Source organism: Nestor notabilis, unplaced genomic scaffold (assembly GCF_000696875.1).
Source record: "Nestor notabilis isolate BGI_N333 unplaced genomic scaffold, ASM69687v1 scaffold6959, whole genome shotgun sequence".
Classification (NCBI taxonomy): Eukaryota; Metazoa; Chordata; class Aves; order Psittaciformes; family Psittacidae; genus Nestor; species Nestor notabilis.
In genome coordinates, this window is record NW_009942270.1 from 5,117 (window position 1) to 25,487 (window position 20,371).

The 20,371-nt window shown below is 37.0% G+C and overlaps 1 protein-coding gene across 1 annotated transcript in view; it reads right to left on the reverse strand.

Moving 5' to 3' along the window:
• Positions 1–5,784: 5,784 nt before the first annotated feature.
• FYB (FYN binding protein) overlaps positions 5,785–20,371 on the reverse strand; it is a 38,486-nt gene continuing 23,899 nt past the window's right edge. Inside the window, exons 8-18 of the mRNA XM_010021304.1 lie at positions 20,170–20,314; positions 18,158–18,186; positions 16,949–17,018; positions 16,251–16,391; positions 15,536–15,567; positions 14,421–14,490; positions 12,916–13,021; positions 12,455–12,617; positions 7,099–7,132; positions 5,923–5,954; positions 5,785–5,807 (exon numbers count right to left, since the gene is read on the reverse strand). Coding sequence (XP_010019606.1) covers positions 5,785–5,807; positions 5,923–5,954; positions 7,099–7,132; positions 12,455–12,617; positions 12,916–13,021; positions 14,421–14,490; positions 15,536–15,567; positions 16,251–16,391; positions 16,949–17,018; positions 18,158–18,186; positions 20,170–20,314 — 845 coding nt within the window. The remainder of the gene's footprint in view (positions 5,808–5,922; positions 5,955–7,098; positions 7,133–12,454; positions 12,618–12,915; positions 13,022–14,420; positions 14,491–15,535; positions 15,568–16,250; positions 16,392–16,948; positions 17,019–18,157; positions 18,187–20,169; positions 20,315–20,371) is intronic.

Here is a 20,371-nt window from a genome sequence, read left to right on the forward strand (position 1 = left end):
AATACTGAGGGCAGAAGGAAGGTATATTTGGCCTGACTTAAAATGCTATGGGATAAACAGTGTAGAACACAAATTACAAGAATTCTAAGTCTTCCCAGTGGTTGGTGGCTCATAAAACCTCTGCTGATGTCACCCATGGAGTTAGGAATCTTGCACAAAAAAAAGAGCATTTAAACAGAGGAGCTTTCAAAAAAGGGATGAAAACGAAAGTGCCAGGGACAGGAATGCAGAAGTAGGGGAACAGTTTAAAAGGGTGAAAAGAGAAAGGAACAAGGAAGCAGAAAAGCAAAGGGCAGAACAGCATGGTCAGAGGAAGAAGGAAAAGAGGAATAATTATAGGGAACAGGAAGTAATCGAGAAAGCAAGTAGAAGAGTACAGAGAACTTCTCAGGTGGTGAAAGGAGGCAATGAGAACACTAAAATAAGGGTGTCTTTGGACCAGAAGAAACTGGTCTTACCTGCATAAGTTGGAAGGTGTGTGGCAGCATTGTCCAGGGCAGGAGAACTTGAGAGAAGCTGAGATGCAGGAGAAGGCAAGAGAGCTTGGCAGTGCGTCCCTTCTGTCATCAAGAAAAGGGGACGGGAGTCCTGGTTTCTGTGTCTCTGGTTTGTGTACGTTTTCCACCTGAAGCGCACCCACACGCAAATGAGGGATCAGGCAGCTTTTCCTGCTAAGACCTTGAAAATCAGGAATCGGGCCAAAAAAAGAATTAAAAGGCAGGAAAATAAGCCAGTGCTGATTTTTCTTTTCTTTGTCTGTCTCATGATGCTTGAGCTGCAGGATTTGGCAATATTAATGAAGTAATGCAAATCGTATAATGTTTCTTAAAACCCTTGGTATCCATCTAATTCACATTTCATTCACGTTTGTGTTGACGTTTTGCATACTTCCTTTTTTGCCTAACAGTGAATGCTTTAAGTTTAAGCAATATTTATGTGTCAGTGTCTTAAGAAAGAAAATAGACAGTTTCCCATGTTCTTTTCAACAAGGCCCACAATATAAAAAGCCTTGAGCAAGAAACTCGATACTTTTAATAACGACTTAATCCTTTCAAAGTGCTTTAGAAGGCGGCAAGTGGAGATAATTTAACAAACTTTACGTATGTTCAGGAGCCAGCTAGCTAGAATGCAAGACAGAGAAGAAAGGCTTTCTGAGATCATTGCAATTTTGCTCCACCCAGGCAGAGAAGGGGACCTGGGGCTACCACACTGCTGTTCTGCACAACACTACGACAGGCTGCAGTGTCCTTCTGCAGTGCCGTGGCTAACCCTGTGCCGTGGCACAGAAATACCTTCCAGCTGGCTTCAGTGATGGAAACTGCTTAAGGTGACCCCCCAGCTGTACCCCTACGTTGTTTCTTGGCCAGGCTAAGTAGTCAAGGTGGCAGACTTGGAAGGCTTAGCTGCAATCCTGCATGAATGGCTTCTGATAAATAAGTTAATCCTTTCAGAACTGGTTTGGGTGTCTCAGCCTGGCATATCCCCAAACCATATACACGGAAGGTTTTAATTCTGGCCAAAGCCATAGACCTGACTCAAAACCATATGTATATAAGCCAACAAACTTGCTGTCAACATGTAGGTTGGGTGTAAGCGGAGGGGACAACTAAAAACATCGGTATCAGCACTGTTCTCAGGCTAAAGTTGGAAACTCAACACTGTACCAGCTACTAAGAAGGAGAAAAATAACTGCTACAGCTGAACCCAGGACAACCACTCTATTCTAGATTTTGTCCCCAGTTTTTACTAAGTTTCAGAATGCAATGTAAACTATTACTTAAATTAGCTTTTAATCAGTATCCCCTATTTTCCCCCTTTTTATTACTGTAAGCATGGTATATTTAAAATATACATTTGGGGTGCTAACACTTTTTAAACACAAAGTGTTTTCAATCTTCTCTTTGTGTTCAACCACAAGTAGAGGCAAAGAGATGGAAAATAGTGAGAGTCTTAATCTTGGAAAGTACTAAAAATATAATTAATTTAGCTTTAGCAGTTTGTTTTTGTATCCAGGATTAATGGATATGTGCCACAAATTGTTTTCTGATTGCACCTTCCTTTCATACATTAAAACCAGGGTTAAAATATTTTCCTCTCTCACAGGATAAATTCATAGGAAATCTGAGATAGCATTGTGATGAACGCCATGAGAAACTAATTCTGGGTGCAGCATAGGCTTGGGAAGATTTGCACTAAATAGAGGAGTGGCCAGAAAACTGAATAAGCAGGGCTGAACAACTGCCTTTTCTGTTAACTTTCATCCAGCCCATGCACTAAATGAGGCGGGGATCCTGTGGAAAAATATACTGAGCCCTCATGTAATTATAGACTGTGCACACAGTTAAAGATGCATCCACACAAGGAGGCAGAGTGGAGGCTGTGCAAATACAAACTAATTTCTTTCACCTCCTAGCATTTGAGTGCTTCACTTTGTAGAAAAGCTACATGCAACAGCTTTTCCATGTAGGATGGTCTGGAGCTGCGATACAGAAGTCCTTTTAAAGGTCCATTAGTTTCCTCAGAGGTTGTCTTACTTGACATAAAACATACACGTCCAGAGATACACGTATGTGTACACCAAACATGTTTACACCGATACCTGTCATGAAGTAATGCTGTGGTGACAGGTAATATCATTCACACGGTGAATCTAGATTCCTCCACTGAGTTTCCTTCCCCTCACTAAAGCACTGATCTTCACAGCTGAGGTGAATTGTGCAACAAGATCGCACATAGAGGAGTTTTGTTACCATGGTGGGAGGAGTAGCCAAGGGATCTGCAACTATGTGGATCTGGAATATAAACCTCTTACACAGGAATGCACAGGAGAACAGAGCCTATGCTAACAGCAGAGAAATGCTCTAAAGCTCCTGAATTAGAGAAGCCTTTTTTGCCCTCCCAGTTTTGGTTTTGCTTAGCCTGTTTACTGGTGAAGCATAGAGGTACAACACAGATGAAAACAGCTCTGTTTACCATAGCTGTGGTGTTCATGCTGCAGTCTAATTTTTATGTCAATATTTTGATGTTTTCACTGCTGAATGTTTTAGCAGGCAAAGCCAAATACTCCAGGATTATAGACTGAGTTTGGGGAGGGAAAAATACCGAGAGAGAACAGTTTTCCTTTTCTTTCTTTATGTATGTTCTTCAAAAGATAACAGAATAAATTACAGGTGAGAAGCCCTTAAAACACAGACTTTATTAAACTGGCTAAGTATAGATTTTCCTGCCTGGAAGATTTTCTGCTTACATTTCACTTTTTGGATGGTAATTACTGACAACGAAATGCCACATTGTAGTTATGCTGCCAATAAAGTTGGTTTTCATTCTGCTAGCCACTTGGTGATAATTTTCAGAAGTTACTGTTTAGCTACTGTTCTACTTTGGCAGAAAATGGTGCACTCACATTTCTTGTCAAAATGCACATTTTTATTCAGAAGAGAAAAAAAAATACATCCAGTTAACAATATTGGTAAAATAATGAAAAGAAAAAATACACAATACAGTAATTTTTCAGTGTGTAATACCTTATAAATACATTTATACACCCTGTAACAACCACATTATATTTGATCTGTGCAAACAATACACAGATTTTTAGCTTGAAGAATCTTATGATTATTTTTTTTCATTATTTAATGTATTGTATGACAAATTCAGTCAGTATATTCAGTAAGGAAACACAGTACCTACAACACACATCAAGGCTAAGAATATTAAAAGCTATTAAAAATATATGACTGAAAAATCTCACGAAGAAAAAATTCATTTTTTCTGGGGGACAAAAGAGGTTTGTGTTCTATTGAAGTCCTTTAATACAAGATAGATAAACTATACCGAAAAGGGAAGTTCCTTTGTTGGTCTTAGTGCAACACATGAAATTTACTATCAGTTAAAACTAACACAAGACTGGGCATATGTGCTAGAATTTAACACCAACTATTTTTGAGACAACTAACTGTTGTGTATTTCTAGATGTCTGCCTTCCCTCTCAGTTCTTTGGTGTATCACTAGTTGGATGTAGATACTCTATTGAATGCCCCTGAAAAATAAATAAACCACCAGCAGCAGCATAGTCAAATAGCCAAATGCATTCATTGCACTTAAGATAATAAGGTCATTTTTAAAATTTGGGTGCTGGTGCTGATGTTTATACAGAAAATCAGTATTTCTATGCCTGGATGCTGGTTTGAACGGCAAATATAGAACACGAAGCTCAAGTTTGCATATAGCTTTTCAGTGTATTATAAGTGATTTTAAATACAGTATAAAACAGATTAAAGGCTACTATCTCAACAGTTTATTTTATGTTTGATATCCCCATAGCATTATACCTCCTTCAAGATTCACTGTATTTTGAACCATCAGTAAAAGGCACTTGTGTAAGATGAAATCTCAGCACCACTGAAGGTAAGACCAAAACTCACTGCCTTCAACAGAACCAAAAATTTTGTGTTTATAAGCTAAACTTGCTAGCTTGCAATACTGCACTGGTTTGCACAGAGTACTTTACTTCCATTGAGGATTATAGGAGACTTGATTATCAAGAGGAGTTGCTTGCACTGATTGGTTTTTACAGGTTTTTGATTAACTTGTGCTACAGAAAAAGCATCACACATCAAAAGTATATGTTCCATTTTCTGTGCATGCTCACCCTCTTTATTGATAGTTCACTATAACTGTCTTTTGATTTCCAGTGAGTTTGGATATGTAAGTGCAAAGTGATACTTATGATTCATTGTTCTATTTACTTTCATTTGCTACTTGCTCAATCAGAGAACAACATCACAATGATTCTTAGGAATAAATGTTGCTTCTATACTCTCATTCAGCCAAGTCTAGTGTAAAATATAGTACTTAGATGTAGCAGGTATTATCAAAATATATATTTAATCTAGAAGTTATTTTCAATCAATTTATCATCAGTTTATAGGTCCATTTTAATGCCTAAATTACTATAGAGGCAACTGCAACATATCTTCAAAATAAACAGAAACTGAATCTTTACCTAATGTTCTGAATATATTTTGAGCAACACTATATTATAATCTACAGTCTATACTATGCTGTTCTATGATTTATATCTCAGAGTGCCGTATGTAAGACGGATAGCATTGTTACTAATTTACTGTTAGTCAAAAAATACTTACAGAATACTCAAATAAACCTTAGAGAATGATATTCTATCATTAGTACAATACAGAAAAAGAAACTTGAGCAATAATGGTACATGGCTGTACACGTCAGTGTAGCTAATGCTATTGCAGTTGGAGTGGCAGGTCAGCTATGTATTGTCTTCTCTGATGCCCACTTTTGGTTTCCTGCTTTCACAACAGGATGTTATCACCAAAGGAAGCACTTCTTTCCAGGATACTGTCCTCCCCAGCGTGGCAGTCTCTGGTGTTTAATAGACCAGCGCCAGAGTAAAACCTGTTCCCAGGGCTTGTTGTCATCTGTATCCTTCATAGACCTGAACTAGCCTCTCTGGGTATAGCTAATTGAAGAAGTGTTTTTACATGGATTATCATAAATGTGGAAAGAAAGTGGAAAATGGTAACCTTAACTTTAGCTCATATTCCCTGAATTATATTTGCTCAGATAAATGGCAATACAAATGTCATACAAAGCAAGTAATGAAAGAACCCTGAAATCCTAAAAAAAGGTTAATTGTATATTTAGAAGGCTTAACTTGTAACCAGTTTTAGTGACTTCTCTTGCTTCCACAATTATCAAGTCTGAAATAGATTTTGATCTTCAATGAACCTCTTACTTGCATGAAATTCTGCCTTAGTCATTATCATAGACACAATCTGAAATGGAAATAAAATGCAAAAATATTAGTTTTCTGTAGTACTTCAACTCAAGAATGAAGTTATTTGGTGTAATTGAATACTGTTACTGTTTTGTTTGAAATGTTCAACTTACCATCTCCAATATCATCGTAAATCTCTCCGTCACTGTAAGTTAAAAAAAGAAAAATAATATATGTAAAAAATTGAGACATCAGATCATAGAATTAGAATGGTTTGGGTTGATATTATTACTTGCATGCAGGTACAAAATTGTGTAGCGGTATGGTGCAGACATGCTATGAAGTAATAAATTTGCTAATTAGGAAAGTGCAATCTTTGCGGTAACAGTACAGTGTTGAACAAGATGGTCACGTCAAAAGATTTTCAGTAAAGGGTAGAGCTGGATACATTTCTAACATGAAAGGCTTGTTTTATTAGAAGTTTTTTAACTAAGCTTTCAAGTAGCTATTCTAACAAACTCATAGAGATACTGCCATAAAAAAATGCTTACTGATTTTTTTAAAATGAAAACCAGAAAAGATGAGTCAAAAAAATCATTATGCCTTGAAATTCTTATTTGTTTCTGTATTTGGCAATGCCATGATAGTTTTGGAGGATCAGCTATTTAGTTAATGAATTTAGGTAATGTTGATAAATGATACATGTTCTGTGAATTTTCAAACTATGTCACTTAGATACATGAATAGGCCCATGGAAGTCAACAAGGCTATTTATACATAAAAGAAATGTATGTATAAGTGTTTGCAGGCCTAAATTCTGAAAGTGACATCTGATTTGATGTTTAAGGGTCTAACATAAAGCCTATTCAAGGAAATTGAATGACATTGTCCGATGAGAGTTTTGGATTAGAACCTAAATGCTGAACTCCACGCAATTATTTGGAGCAACACTGAGCCAAATCTGCTCAATCCCAATGAGACTGAAATAATATTAAACCTAAAGAATAATTGGTCCATGATAGTTAAACAGTTGAAAATGGCATCAATACACTTAGTCCCAGTAACGTGCCATTCAGTAATAGATTCTAGTACTAATAATGTTTAATTTGTGTAATTTTTCATGATTTAAACCAGATTTTATCGTTAAGCAATGAGGAATGGAGCCCTGGAAACTTTCCAACATGGATGCGTGTGACTAATTCTTAAGAACTCTAAACTCCATTAAAATAAATGAATTTGCAGGGCTAGAATAACATACTAAAATGACTACATTTCCACTTTTATTTAACAAACAGTTTAGAACAAAATTGAGTGTTACAAGTTTTTCAAATAGATAACTTTGTACTTACTTCTGAACTAAATTGCTTCTCAGAACATAGCCATCTGTAAAATCGAAATATATATGTATTTAAGTTAAATTTAAATATTCATGTTATTCCATTGCTAGCACTAGTGAAATACAGTTTTTCTCTTTTAGCTATTTCAGGTGGAAAGACATACTAGATGGATAACAACGTACAATAGATATATACTTGAGGAAATTTCTGCTGTGGCCAGTTTTAGTTTTTATTACTATTTGCTTGTTTAACATAGCTTGGTGCCTTAGATAGGGAATCAGAATACTACAGTAGCTCCAAGACCAGTTAGATGACTACTGTGCTAGGTACCTCATATATTCATAAAATCTCAATTCTCTTGTTTTGTTGCAGTAGTTTCCATTGTGTACAAAATTAGTGCTGAAAGGCGGAAATAGTAATACAGTTTGTGTGAGATTAGGTTTTCATCTTATATTAGAGTTTCCTGGTTGCATGAAAGAGGTGTGAAACAATAGCTATTAACAAAAAACACAGTACAGTTCGTGAATTGTAGCACAAAAATGTGGTATAATAACCGTGTAATATTTATAATAATAAAACCCAGAAATATGTATATAAGACAAAATGTCTTTCAAGATGTATACACCAATTAATCATTAACTGTATTATATTGATAAGAGCTATTTATATAGATAATAGAAATACCTTAGAAAAGATGCTCACTAGTGAAATATTTTATTACTCTGCTGCATTACTCATTAAATCAGATAAAACTGCACATATTCTTCTTCAATATATCTAATCTGTTGAAAAAAATGCTTGCTATCTTTGGTAAAAGGTATCTACACAAATATTTGTCAGTTGGTGTAACATACAAGCAAAGAAAGCTGCAACAGTAATTACATATTTGTAGGTAAACAGCATGTTGATAAAAAATTAGAACAGTGCTAGATGAGAAATGTGATCTTGTGTTATATTTGAAACTACCATATGTTTCCTTCTTTTATTCATTAGGAGGCTTAAGTGGTCACACTAAAATATCAGGTTTTTAGTAGTTCATACACAATTCATAGGTTTTAGAATAAATTTGTTAGCCTGACTTGTAAATTTCTTTTAGTTCCTGGAGGTGATACTGCTCCATGTACTTTGAAGAACCATTATATAGTATAGAAAATACCAGTTTTTCTGCTAATATTTCTTGTAGCAATTCTTCAGATCAGTCCGGCTGATTCTCCAGATCTTACAGTTTCACCTTCAGGATTTTTGCTTTTCTTTTCTGATACGCAAGACATGAATATCTCTTAAGTCTCTCCCTCTCTCTTTCTTTTTTTTTTTTCTTCTAATATAAATGCACAGTAATGTCCAGATAATCCCATATTTTGTGTTAAGCCTTTTTCACATCCAAAACCTAATTTTGTTCTAACTGAAATCGCACTTTTCAAGATATTTACTAGTAGAGGAAATCTTCCCTTGCAAATTAGCATCAGTCACAATGTGCTAATACTGTTCCCAAAAGCTGTGCCATATTGCCACAGTCTTCTACTGGCCAATGTAAAATGTCCTATGATTCCTATATGGAATACTGAAAAAGTTATCTGGCAAGACTAATATCCACAACAGTCTTGCAGATTGTAACAAATAACTAATTCTTATATACTGCTTTTCTTCATAAAGAAATATTTGCATAATTCATTTTAACTTGGCGTATGTCCATCTTAAAATAGGTAGATATCAGATAGTGCTATAAATCTCAAATGTAAATAAGCATTGTTGTTTTGTTGTTGTTTTTTTTCCCCGCAGAATATGCTGTATATAAAGTAGATTAGCAATTTGCTCTGTGAAGGCCATAATATATTAAAAACATTGTATTTTTAAAGAAAACCTCAGTCTTGTGCTAGACCTGAAGGTTGCCTAAAAAGACATTAATTCCATGTGATCATATTTATCTGACACTGATCTGCATTACCTTCTGTTTAAGACTGTACACCTAGCCAGGATGAAGCTACAGATGAAGTGTCCTTCAAACAACTGGGACAAGTTTCACAATCACTTGCCCTTGTTCTTGTGGGGGACTTTAACCTATCAGATGTCTGCTGGAAGTGGAACACAGCAGAGAAGAAACAATCCAGGAGGTTCTTGGAGGGTGTGGAAGATAACTTCCTGACCCAGCTGGTTAGTGAGCCAACTAGGGGAGATGCCTGGCTAGATTTGCTGTTCCAGAGAAGGATGAGTGGTTGATGTGATGGTTGGAGGCCATCTTGGGCAAAGCAATCATGAAATGATTGAATATTCAATCCTTGGAGAAGTCAGGAAGAAGGTCAGCAAAACATTCACCTTAGACTTCTGAAGGGCTGACTTCAGCCTGTTTAGGGCACTGGTTGGCAGAATTCCTTGGGAAACATTACTGAAGGACAAAAGGATCCAGGAATGCTGGACACTCTTCAAGAATGAAATCCTTAAGGCACAGGAGCAGGTGATCCCTATGTGCTGAACATCAAATTGACAGGGAAGAAACCAGCCTGGCTGAACATGAAGGAACTCAGGGGAAAAAAGAGAATCTATCCCCTGTGGAAGAAGGGACTGTCACCCCATGAAAAGTGCAAGGATGTTGTTAGGTTATGTAGAGAGGAAGTTAGAAAGGTGAAGGCACAGATGGAATTAAATCTGGCCACTGTCATAAAAGATAATAAAAAGTGCTTTTTCAAATATTTTAGCAGTAAAAGAAGGACCAAAGAGAACCTCCATCCTCTGCTGGATACTGGTTGAAATCTGGTGACTGAGGATGAGGGCAAGGCTGAGGTACTTAATACTGCCTTTGCCTCAGTCTTTAATAGTCACACCAGCCATCCTCAGGGTACTCAGTTCCCTGAGCTGTATGACAGAGGTGGGGAGCTGTTTGGAGTCCTCATAATTCGGGAGAAATGGTTAGTGACCTCCTGCTCCACTCAGACATGCACAAGTCTATGGGCCGAATGGCCCATAGACTAACCAAAAGTGCTGAAGGAGCTGGCAGAGGAGCTTGCTAGGCCACTCTCCATCATTTATCAGCAGCCCTGGTCTAGTAGGCAGGTGCCAGGGGGTTGGAGGTTGGCCAACATGACACCTCTCTACAAAAATGGCAGGAAGGAACCCCAGAAACTACCGGCCTGTCAGCCTGAGCTCAGTGCTGGGGAAGGACATGGAGCAGACTTATGTGGGAAAACAGAGGGATAAGGCCCAGCCAGCACAGGTTCATGAAGGGCAGGTCCTGCTTGACTAACCTAATCTCCTTCTACAATAAGGTGACCCACCTGGTTGATAAGGAAAAGGCTGTGGACATTGTGTATTTGGATTTAAGTAGAGCATTTGACAGTCTCCAGCAGCGCTCTGCTGGAGAAACTGGCTGCTCGTGTCCAAAGAGTTTTGGGCTCAGCCGTCCAGCAAGTTTCCAACCCAGTGAAGAATCCTCCTATCCAGGTGGTAAGTGGTGTCACATCTAGTTGGTAATTGGTCACTAGTGGTGTCCTTCAGGGCTTTGGTGTTAGGGCCAGTGTTGTTTAATACCTTTCGTGATGATCTGGATGAGTGGATCAGGTGCACCCTCAGTAAATGTGCAGATGACACCAAGTTAGGTGGGAATGTTGATCTGCTGGAGGATACAGAAGCTCTGCAGAGGGAGCTGGACAGGCTGTATCGATGGGCTGTGGCCAGCAGTATGAGGTTCAACAAGGAAGAATTCTGCATGCTGCATTTGGGCCACAATAACCCCATGCAATGCTACAGGCTTGGGGCAGAGTGGCTGGAAAGCTGCTTGGTGGAAAAGGACCCGTAGGTGCTATTGACGGGGCTGAACATGATCCAGCTTGTGCCCAGGCAGCCAAGAAGCCAAAAGCATCCTGGCCTGTGTCAGCACCAGTGTGGCAGCAGGGCCAGGGCAGTGATCATCCCCCTGCACTGGGCACTGGCAAGGCTGCACCTCGAATCCTGTGTTGGGTTCTGGGCCCCTCACTGCAAGAGAGACATTGAGGTGCTGGAGCAGGGTCAGAGAAGGGCAACAGAGCTGACGAAGGGTCTGGAGCACAAGAATTCACGTGGAAGAAATTAACAAAAACATCTGTAATTGCTGATTTTCCATCTATCTGACCTTCAAAAGGTAAAATCATATCTTTAAGATATGAGAAACTAGAGCAACTAGAAAAAATAACCGAAGCTGTAATGCACTTAACTAAAGTAGGATTCAAACTTCACTAATGAATGTGAAAATTGACAAGAGTTCTATTCAGAAGTTTTCAGGGAGGATATTTTTATTTGTTTTGCTCTTTTATGCATAGCAAAGCAGTAGCTCTTGTCACTGTTTGAAAGGCTTTCAAGACTGCGAGGGAAACAGCCGACATGAACTACTTTCTGCTTTGTTATTAGCTTGATTCAAAAAACACAGCATTGAAAGCTGCACTTTGGGACGTGGCTACACTAGTGTAGTGAATATTTTGAAAAACATATGTGTTGTCATGCAAGAAGTTCTGCCTTACCCTGCAGGCCTGCCAAGAAGAAGGCTATAATCCAGATTGCAACAGATGAGTACGAAGTGGGGAAAAACAGAAGGAAAGTGACTGTATCTCCTTGAGAGGTTTATAGCATTGGACTGTCATCTACACAGGTCAGAGGTAAAAAATAAAGTGAGCAGAAGAATGCTGCTCCTTTGGATGCAGTCTTCCTACACAAAGTGAATTTTCATCAGGAGATTTGAAAAATAACAGAAACACATTAATAAATTGAAACCAGCAGTTAATAGTCCAAACTTCTCCAAAAATGCAAAAATTTCTGCCAATGCAGGCCCCAGCCAAGGGTTTCGAAGAAACACTGGACGACCTTGTGCAGCTCCCCAAACGATCAGGCCTGCCTTGAATCAGCTAGGGGATGGGGGAAAGACTCCTAAGCGGTTTCCCACACAGCCTCTTGGAAAGATTAAACTCCCAAAGTAAGAATGTTGTTACTGATGTTCACTTGGCTGCAATCAATGGGCAAATGCTTCCTAGAGGTGCAGCAAGGATTTTACTTTTACTAGTTTCTGCGGGTTATTATAGCTTTGCTCTTTTTGACAAATAGAGAGAGACAGAAGAAACAAAATCATCTGCTGATCTCAGCTGATGCAAAGCAAGATTTGCATAACTAAGCTGTACTTTTTCTCTCATTTGGTATCTCTTGTCTGTTGGAATTTTAATTGTTTTAAGACAACCCTGTCTTAAAATAGCAAAATAACAAGAATCTGCCTTTTGTCAACCACCAGGCAAGGAAAAAGACAAATACTAGACTCTGCTTTAATATGTCAGGGAAGAGAGTTTTTTGCACATCTTGACTCAATCATTCTCTGATAATTTGATTTGTAGTACAGCTTTTTAATAAAACTTACATTTTCCTTCTCCATTCCTGCACAGGACCTTGGTGTCATCTGTACTTTCTATAATTTCGAGAGACTCTCCTGGTTTAACTTGTAAGTCTTTAGATCCCCATCTTCTCTGGGGCAAATCCTGGACTGCTGTGGTAGAGTAAATAACTTTAATTTCACCTTCAAACTGCAAAAGTAAAATAAAGAGATTCTGATTAAAAATGATCAAAGTAAAGCTTATGATCATGCATTTTTTAGACCAATACATTCCCATTTATTAGAAAATTTTTGAAAATTAGGCAAAAGACTGTTTATGTTGCGTAGCATGTGCCCATGCTTGCATTTGGACTTACAAACACTCAGATCACTATTTTTACAAATACTAATAATACTTCATGTTCAAAGGCAAAATAATTGATTACTGACAAATTAAGTGATACAATACAGATATTTTAGCAATTATGTTTTACATAAACAAAACTTACTTTGAATTTTTTTCTGAACTCTTTCTCTTCTCTTTCTGTATTTTTAAACTTTTGTGTATCTTTTTCATCTGATTTATGTTTTCTAAGCCTTGCTGATTTTGATGAACTAAAACAAGAGGTTACAGATAAAAACTAAATTAACAACACATCTGAGGTATTGACAAATTTTTTTATTATTTTACTGAAAATGCATTTGCCTTCATGTGTCTTTCATGTGTTTCTGTTGCTCTACAAAACTAATATGGATAATGCAATACAGATTTGATTTGAAAAGAAATAAAATTTTGGGTTGTCTTTCTTAGTATTCTCTTTTAGTGAGTTCTGATGTTAATATATCTGTCACATAAATGAATATGGAAAATTATTTGACATTTCTAGCTGCTACAGAAATAAGAACTTTAAATCTACCAAAAATAGTTTAGGGAAATTATACACATCACTTTAGAATCTCCAGGCAGGGAGCAAATTTTGTAAAGTCTACGTATCTTTGGATAATAGGCTGAATAACACATGTCCCACTGTGGAGGCAGCTGGAACCTCCTGGCCTTTCATATAGTAGCTGTGTTAGTTCTGCGTGCCCATGGAAGACCTTTCTACACATGGGAATCTGCATTACATGACCCTTTTCAAGTTCAGTTGTTTTTTCCACATGCCCAATACCATTGACTTGTGCCAATGAGTGTGGAAGGGTTTCATGTCCTAACTCCTGATGCCATATGTCAGAATTCAAATTCTGACTCTATTTGTTGATCCTTCCTGATCTCTTTAGGAGGTGTGGATGACAGTTTCACTGATAATGATTGTGCATGTGTATGTGACCTAACCTAGATTTAGGTTGGGAAGGCTATGTCTTTTCCTTTGTATATACAGTTCAAAAAGCTGTCTCTGTTTTAATGCCTCCAGACTAGATTATTGTAGTGCACAGTGTAGCTCCACCTGAGCAGAGTTAGTGACAACAGAATGGGACATCTTGCAGTCACCTTCATAGATGCATCTGTTCTCATAACACATCTGTGCTCCAGAGATGGCCTTAACTTTCTGATACAGGGGTAAAAGTTCTCCAAGCTGAACTTTACACTGCTATATGTGTCTCATACCTATTAACAGCTCACTATCTCCTTTTCCCTTAAAACATTGCAGCAGTTGAAATCAAGTACTTATTGTATCAGTCCCCAAATTCTGATAGGAAGAGAACTGCATGCAGAGAATCTACAACGCCCTACTGTTAGGCCATGCATTCATTTCTACCTTTTGTTCATCAGAGACTGAATCTGTTGAAATTCAATACATGCTTATTTATTCTGTGGTCTAATTATTATTTCAAACTGAAATGGAGGCAGGGAATCTTCAACTGCCATTGTCAACAGTAGGGTCATGAGAACTAAACCTAACAACACCAAATAAAGCATGCATGAGTAGCAATGTGCCTCTAGTAAATACTTTGAAAATATTTTTCAGTGCATTACATATTTCTAATCAGGGGAGAAATTCCCATTTTCTTTTGCCTGAGGTCAGGCGGGGGAGGAGGGAAGTCCGAAGAATCTACGTCGTCATAAACATCATTGTCTCCACAATCTGAAACAAAAGTTTTTAAAAGAATGGAAAATCATTACGTGATCCTTGAGTAGTGAATGCATTGTGTTACAATCTATGGTACTGTAGCCTTTTACTCTCTATAGTAACTGTGGCGTTTCTATTTTGCACAATGTACTGTGCAAAACATACCAGCTAACCTTTTCAGAAGACTCTTTATTAATAATAATATGTATTCACTGATATTTTAATCTTTCGATGCTGAGGCAAGTTTTAGCACATGTTGGCTAATTTAATAGTCTTTAATCTTCATTTTAATGAGTTCATTTCCCACTGTATTGCATCAAAGTATACTTTTGGAGTTTGATTTTAATGTATACTCAGGCACTTCTATAGAACTATGGTCAGTGCAGCGTTGCTTGGGAGTGGATATAAGTCACATATATGTTAGAGTTTAGTCCATCTTATAATGGCAAAGCAGTGAAAAGAGCTCTTACACAAAAATATACTTTGAATCACATTTAACATATTTGTAGAGAGGAAGCAATTGTTCAACTCATCAAATCAATGGCTAGAAAAATCACAGTGGGAAATCAAAGGTTTAGAACTCAGTTCCGGCAACATCCCCCAAAATTGTAAGAACTTGCTTTTTATTCCAAGGCTGAGCTGACATTTATGAGTATACATTCTCTTACAAAGACACTGCAAGTGATAAAAATAACAAGCATCTCTTTTTACTTTTGAAGTCTTGCATTAAATACTTCTTTCCAAGACTAGCTGTTCATACCTAATGACAAATAAAATGAAATAGGGTAAATCTCACATAGAAAAATCACAGCTTCTTAAAAAAATGCACTAAACTGTTTTCCAGAGAGCTTGCAATGTTTTTGTATCTCTTTGTCTGTAGACAAATCAGTCACAATATTTGAAATTTGTTTACTGGAACTGGGTAAGCAATGGGAAATCCTGTTTCCTTCCTTGAATGTATTTTTGTGACCAGCATAATACAGAGTAATGTATACAAAAAAAAAAAAAAAAAAAAGGATTGGGAATCAATATGGAGACTGAACAATAAGCTATTAATTACCTTTTCCAAACTGCTTTGCTGAAGGAGGCATGCTGTAAAAAAAGATACTCATTAAGTATTTATATTACATTAATAGGCTTTTGCATCACTTAAGTAATTTAAAAAACTTCCAACAAGGGCTCCAAGTAATCCCCAGACATTTTGAAGCTAGCTCTGCTGACACCAGTGATACTCATGGACTAAACATATTTTTACCATGAAATCAAAAGAAAATGGTTCAGAACTGAATGAGAGAAGATGGTGGTAAAATCAGCAGTTGCTGATCTAACCTGTAGGCAAGATGAGTAAAAGAAAATCTTTGCATTTTTCTGTTGAACATAGTATTCTTAAAATTTGGATTATAGGACTAGATTTACCAGTTTGTCTCAGCTACATTGTACTGGTCAGCAAAGTACATTTTAACTGAGGATACAGCAAACTTACATCACCAGAGTGGCACAAAGATGATGCATTATTTTGGCACTCTTCACCAAAAAAAAAAAAAAAAAAAGGTAATTTTAATTACCAGACTTATGCAACAAATGCAGCTTATTAAGTAAATAGTTATATTATGGAGGTGAAAAGAAAGGAGGTCAGTGTTTTTGCAGAAAAGTATCATCCTGAGCTGCAATTTGATGCATGATTCATTAGGTTGCTGTAAGAACATGTTAGTAGCATGTGATCAATTTTTTTAGAATTAGTTAATGTGCAATGTGATTTCCTGGCAGACTCTTACAACAAATCTCCATTATCTTCTGCCCCATTGACTTTGGTTGTTTTTTCTCGTACACTTTTCTTTTTGTCATCTTTGACCTTTAGCCTCTTCAAGATTCCCAAGGACCAGATACCATTCTTATCTTCATCCTGCGATCCAGACCTTTGGAGTATGCATGCAAGTATCAAAATGTAAAATGTAACATTCTTTTTAAAATGTCCAGTTTAAATTCTCCATTGATGCACATAATTCTCATTAATGCCAACAATGTCTGTACCAAAAGGTGAGGAGTCTTACCTAAATGCTAAACACTAAAATGCTAAACTAGAAATATGTATGTTTTATCATTTGTAGAAATTGAGATGTATTTGTAGGTATAGATATTAATCTAGTGGCTTACTGTTTTCATGTTGTTACTCCAAAAGCTAGCATTTTACTTCGTTTTTTTAATTTCAGAGCTATTCTGTCCAGTTGGGAATTCAGGGATTTTCATGACTGCAGCTGCTTTTGCTGACATATCAAAACAAATTGGAGAACAAAACCACTCCCAAAGACCAAAGAGCCCTTTTTATTTAGCTTCATGAACCCATCCTGGTCTATATCCACTTGCTGATCATTCTAATACTTACTAATTATTATTCCTAATTTAAAAATACTTAAAACTGAAATGAAAACACTCTGCTAAAGAAGCAAATTGTTTAAATGATATAAAAGCATACCTGGTTGCAGCATCTTCATCACTAATTCCATCATAAATATCTTGATCAGAAGAAGGAGGTGGGAACATATCTTTAACAGATCAAACAGTGAATTAATATATTATATTAAATGCTGCTGAATAGGGTATTCACTACTGGCCTCTTAAGCGGTTCATTTGTGCAGTATCCTTACAAATGGAATCTTTTTGTAAACCAGTACAGCACATTTATTAAAACAGTGATTTAGACTTATCCCAGTTAGGAATGCCATCCACAGCATTTGAATGTGGTACTGCCAATCACAAGAGCATGAATACTGAAAACAAACGCATTTACACTGTATTCGATGAAGTTCTAAATGGGTAATTTTGGCCCAGTCCTTATGATGACTGATGGCTTTTACCTTTCTGTGTGTGACTCAAGTGATGATGGAAGATGTCAGACCAACACTCTCAACAACTGATATCTTGTGCTAACCCACAGAAGCCAGAGGTAAATGCAGTGTAAGTTCCCCATTTTGGTCTCTGGTCTGACCTTTGAGCCCCACTTCCTTCAGTGCAGCGTTAGCTCATTTTCCATGTCCAGTTCTAGCCTCTGGTCAGATTAATCACTGAAATCTGTACTCAGCTGGCAGCAGTTTCATTCAGCACTGCCAGGGGATGCTTCTGTCATGACTCGTATCTAAACTCTAAGCTGAGAAGATGAGCTATGCTCTTGTGATCAACTGAGAATCCTACGAAAATACATGTGCTACCAAAGGGGAAACTGTTTGAAGGTGCATTCTTGACAGCGTGAAACAGCTGCAGTCATGCTGTTTAGGACTCCAGAGTATCACTGAAACTGAAGTTCCCCTTAACTGTCAGCAAAATTCAGCTTTAATTGGCAGTATTACTGGCTATTTCAGAACTAAATTTCTCCTGCACAAAACCTCTTGCTCATGTTAATATTTTTTCAATTATATATGTGCTGTTCTGTGGGATGATTTACCAGCACAAAAAGAAATTAGAGTTTTGTCATCTTCTGGCATGTTTCTGATTCACAGTATCTGAATCACCCAAGTTCCCATAGGTGGAAAGAAAGTGAATTTAGCCACTATACTTCCTTGTTTGTTGCCTGTTAGCTAATATTTAGCACGGTTATGGATAATTACTGTATTACTTGGAAGGTGCAGATTTGAAGGTAAGCAGTACACAGAAACAATTCCTCTCCAAAAGTATACGTAGAACTTACTTCCAGATCCACTTTGACCACCACTGTAACTAGAAAAGAAAATGAGAGACATTTTAGAGAAAAACAGTCATCCTTTGGAAAATGAAAACCCCATGATCACCCATCCCTTTCGTAGTTATTACTTCTCAATGTCTTGGCTTTGGCACTCAACTATATTGCCAGCTGAGCACTACAGATTCTGCACTGGAAGCTCGGGCATGCTTGTGAGTTCTGTATGGGCAACAACTAAACGTGCTGGTTCTTTTTTCTCTCTCTGTTTTCACCACATGCACACCAGTTTCTTACAGTCAAATCCTAGTTGCAGTCTCACTGATGATAAAGAAAAGGTGCCATCTAATTAATAAGTAAACTAGCTCTTACATAAGGAAAGATTAAGGAGATTTAGGTAAACTAGGAAAAAATGCTTTTCTTTTTCTTGGAAATAACCAGTTACAAATCAGAAAAGAGTAATTTAAAATATCATTCACAGTAAATCAAAGGAGAATGAGAGACAGTTAATGATACCATGTTTAGTTAATGTAAAAAAGGGAAAGTATTTTATAAGTACATCTGTAAAGCTAATTCTCTATTTGCATAAATCAAAGCAGATATTTCAAGCTAATGAAGGTGTGCATTTTCATGTGAGCAGAACATTTGGTCCTAATTGTTAGTAATTGTTGGCAACTGTTAGCAATTTCCAATAAAGTGTCATTTTCAAGGAAGTGCAAATTGATGTCTACAGCTATAATGATTTAATATATTTAGAACATATTTTATATTCTTGTTACTGTCTTCAAACTAAAGTATGAAATATGACTTAGAATCATAAGATATTACATGTTGGAAAGGATCTTAGGGGCTCATGAATTCAAACTTGATGGGGATAAAAATATAATTTGACTGAACACTAAAGAGTGCATCCACATCATTTAGATTCATCCCTTATAAGGGGATTTTCTTGAGAGGAAAAGTTAAACAAATAAACTTAATGCTCAAATAGCTTTCATTGGGTGATGTTTACCTCTAACTGCATGTTTCAAACATTTCAAGGATTCCATATTAGCCCACTATTCCAACAGTAATTGAAAAAACCTGGTAGTTTCACAGTAGCTGAGATTTCCAGCTCAGAGCCTTTCTTAAACTTTTACATATTTTGTTGAACTCTTTGCCAAGGAATCCTAAAATACAACACCCTTAGTAGTCACTAGGAATATTTTGGAATATTAACAATACTATTTGATCAAGAGGGTTTTTTTAGTATGGCATTCTTACAATGGTTTCAAAACTTACTGATGTATGTCAGACCTTCCAACAACTCATGCTTTTGAACTGAACAGAATGCTATTCATCACTAGAGAAGATAAAAATGGCAAAATACATCTTAAAGGATTTAATGAATCTGAGTCATTCATTCGTCCTTCTAAGTTTCTTACACTGTTATTTTAGTGTGTAACAGTGTGAATATTCTTGTTTGCTTTTGGATTCAATAAATTTTCTAAATTCCTTGCATTAAGGTGCTTAATTGTAATGCTTGACATAGTGAAAGTGGCTGGCCAAAGATACTTCTGCAATGAAGTACCTAATGCTCAGTTTACTTAAAACCTAGAACACCTAAAGCGACACTTCTGGCTAGGTTATGACGCTAAGAGACCACTGTGCAGAGAGGAAAACTGATACTGACCAACCTGGGAAAATAACAGATGCAAAACTATATTGGTTGCTGAAAGAATGCCAGCCTGAAGTCAGATCTGATTTGTGATCCTGTGTTTTACATTTTATTCTCTTTTGGACTGCAAGCCTTTAGGTCCTCTTCCAATAGTATGTATTTGTCCTGAGTATAAGTGCTTATAGATGCTGGATTCCAGAATCCATCCCTGTTCCTCTGACTAAGTCAATTTGAATAGCTCAGTTACATGTTTCTTGTATAAATGGTTGTTCTTCTGTGATAAGAGTCTGTTTTGTTGTAAACCTTCCCCTGTCTAGGCTGACTGGGGCAAATCATTGGTTCCTTTTCATTCATTCCTTATACATACTTGCTCATAGTGTCTGGCTCTGCAACATCATCATACACTTCTTGGTCACTCTCTGGACACTTCACAGAAGCTCTGGTAGACAGCTGTTGCTTTCTTTTTAAAGAATCATAATCAATCTCCACCATGGTTGTTTTAATGTATCCATCTACATGAACGAAAACATGTAATTATGCAGAGTTTTAAAGCTCATGGTTGGTACAGG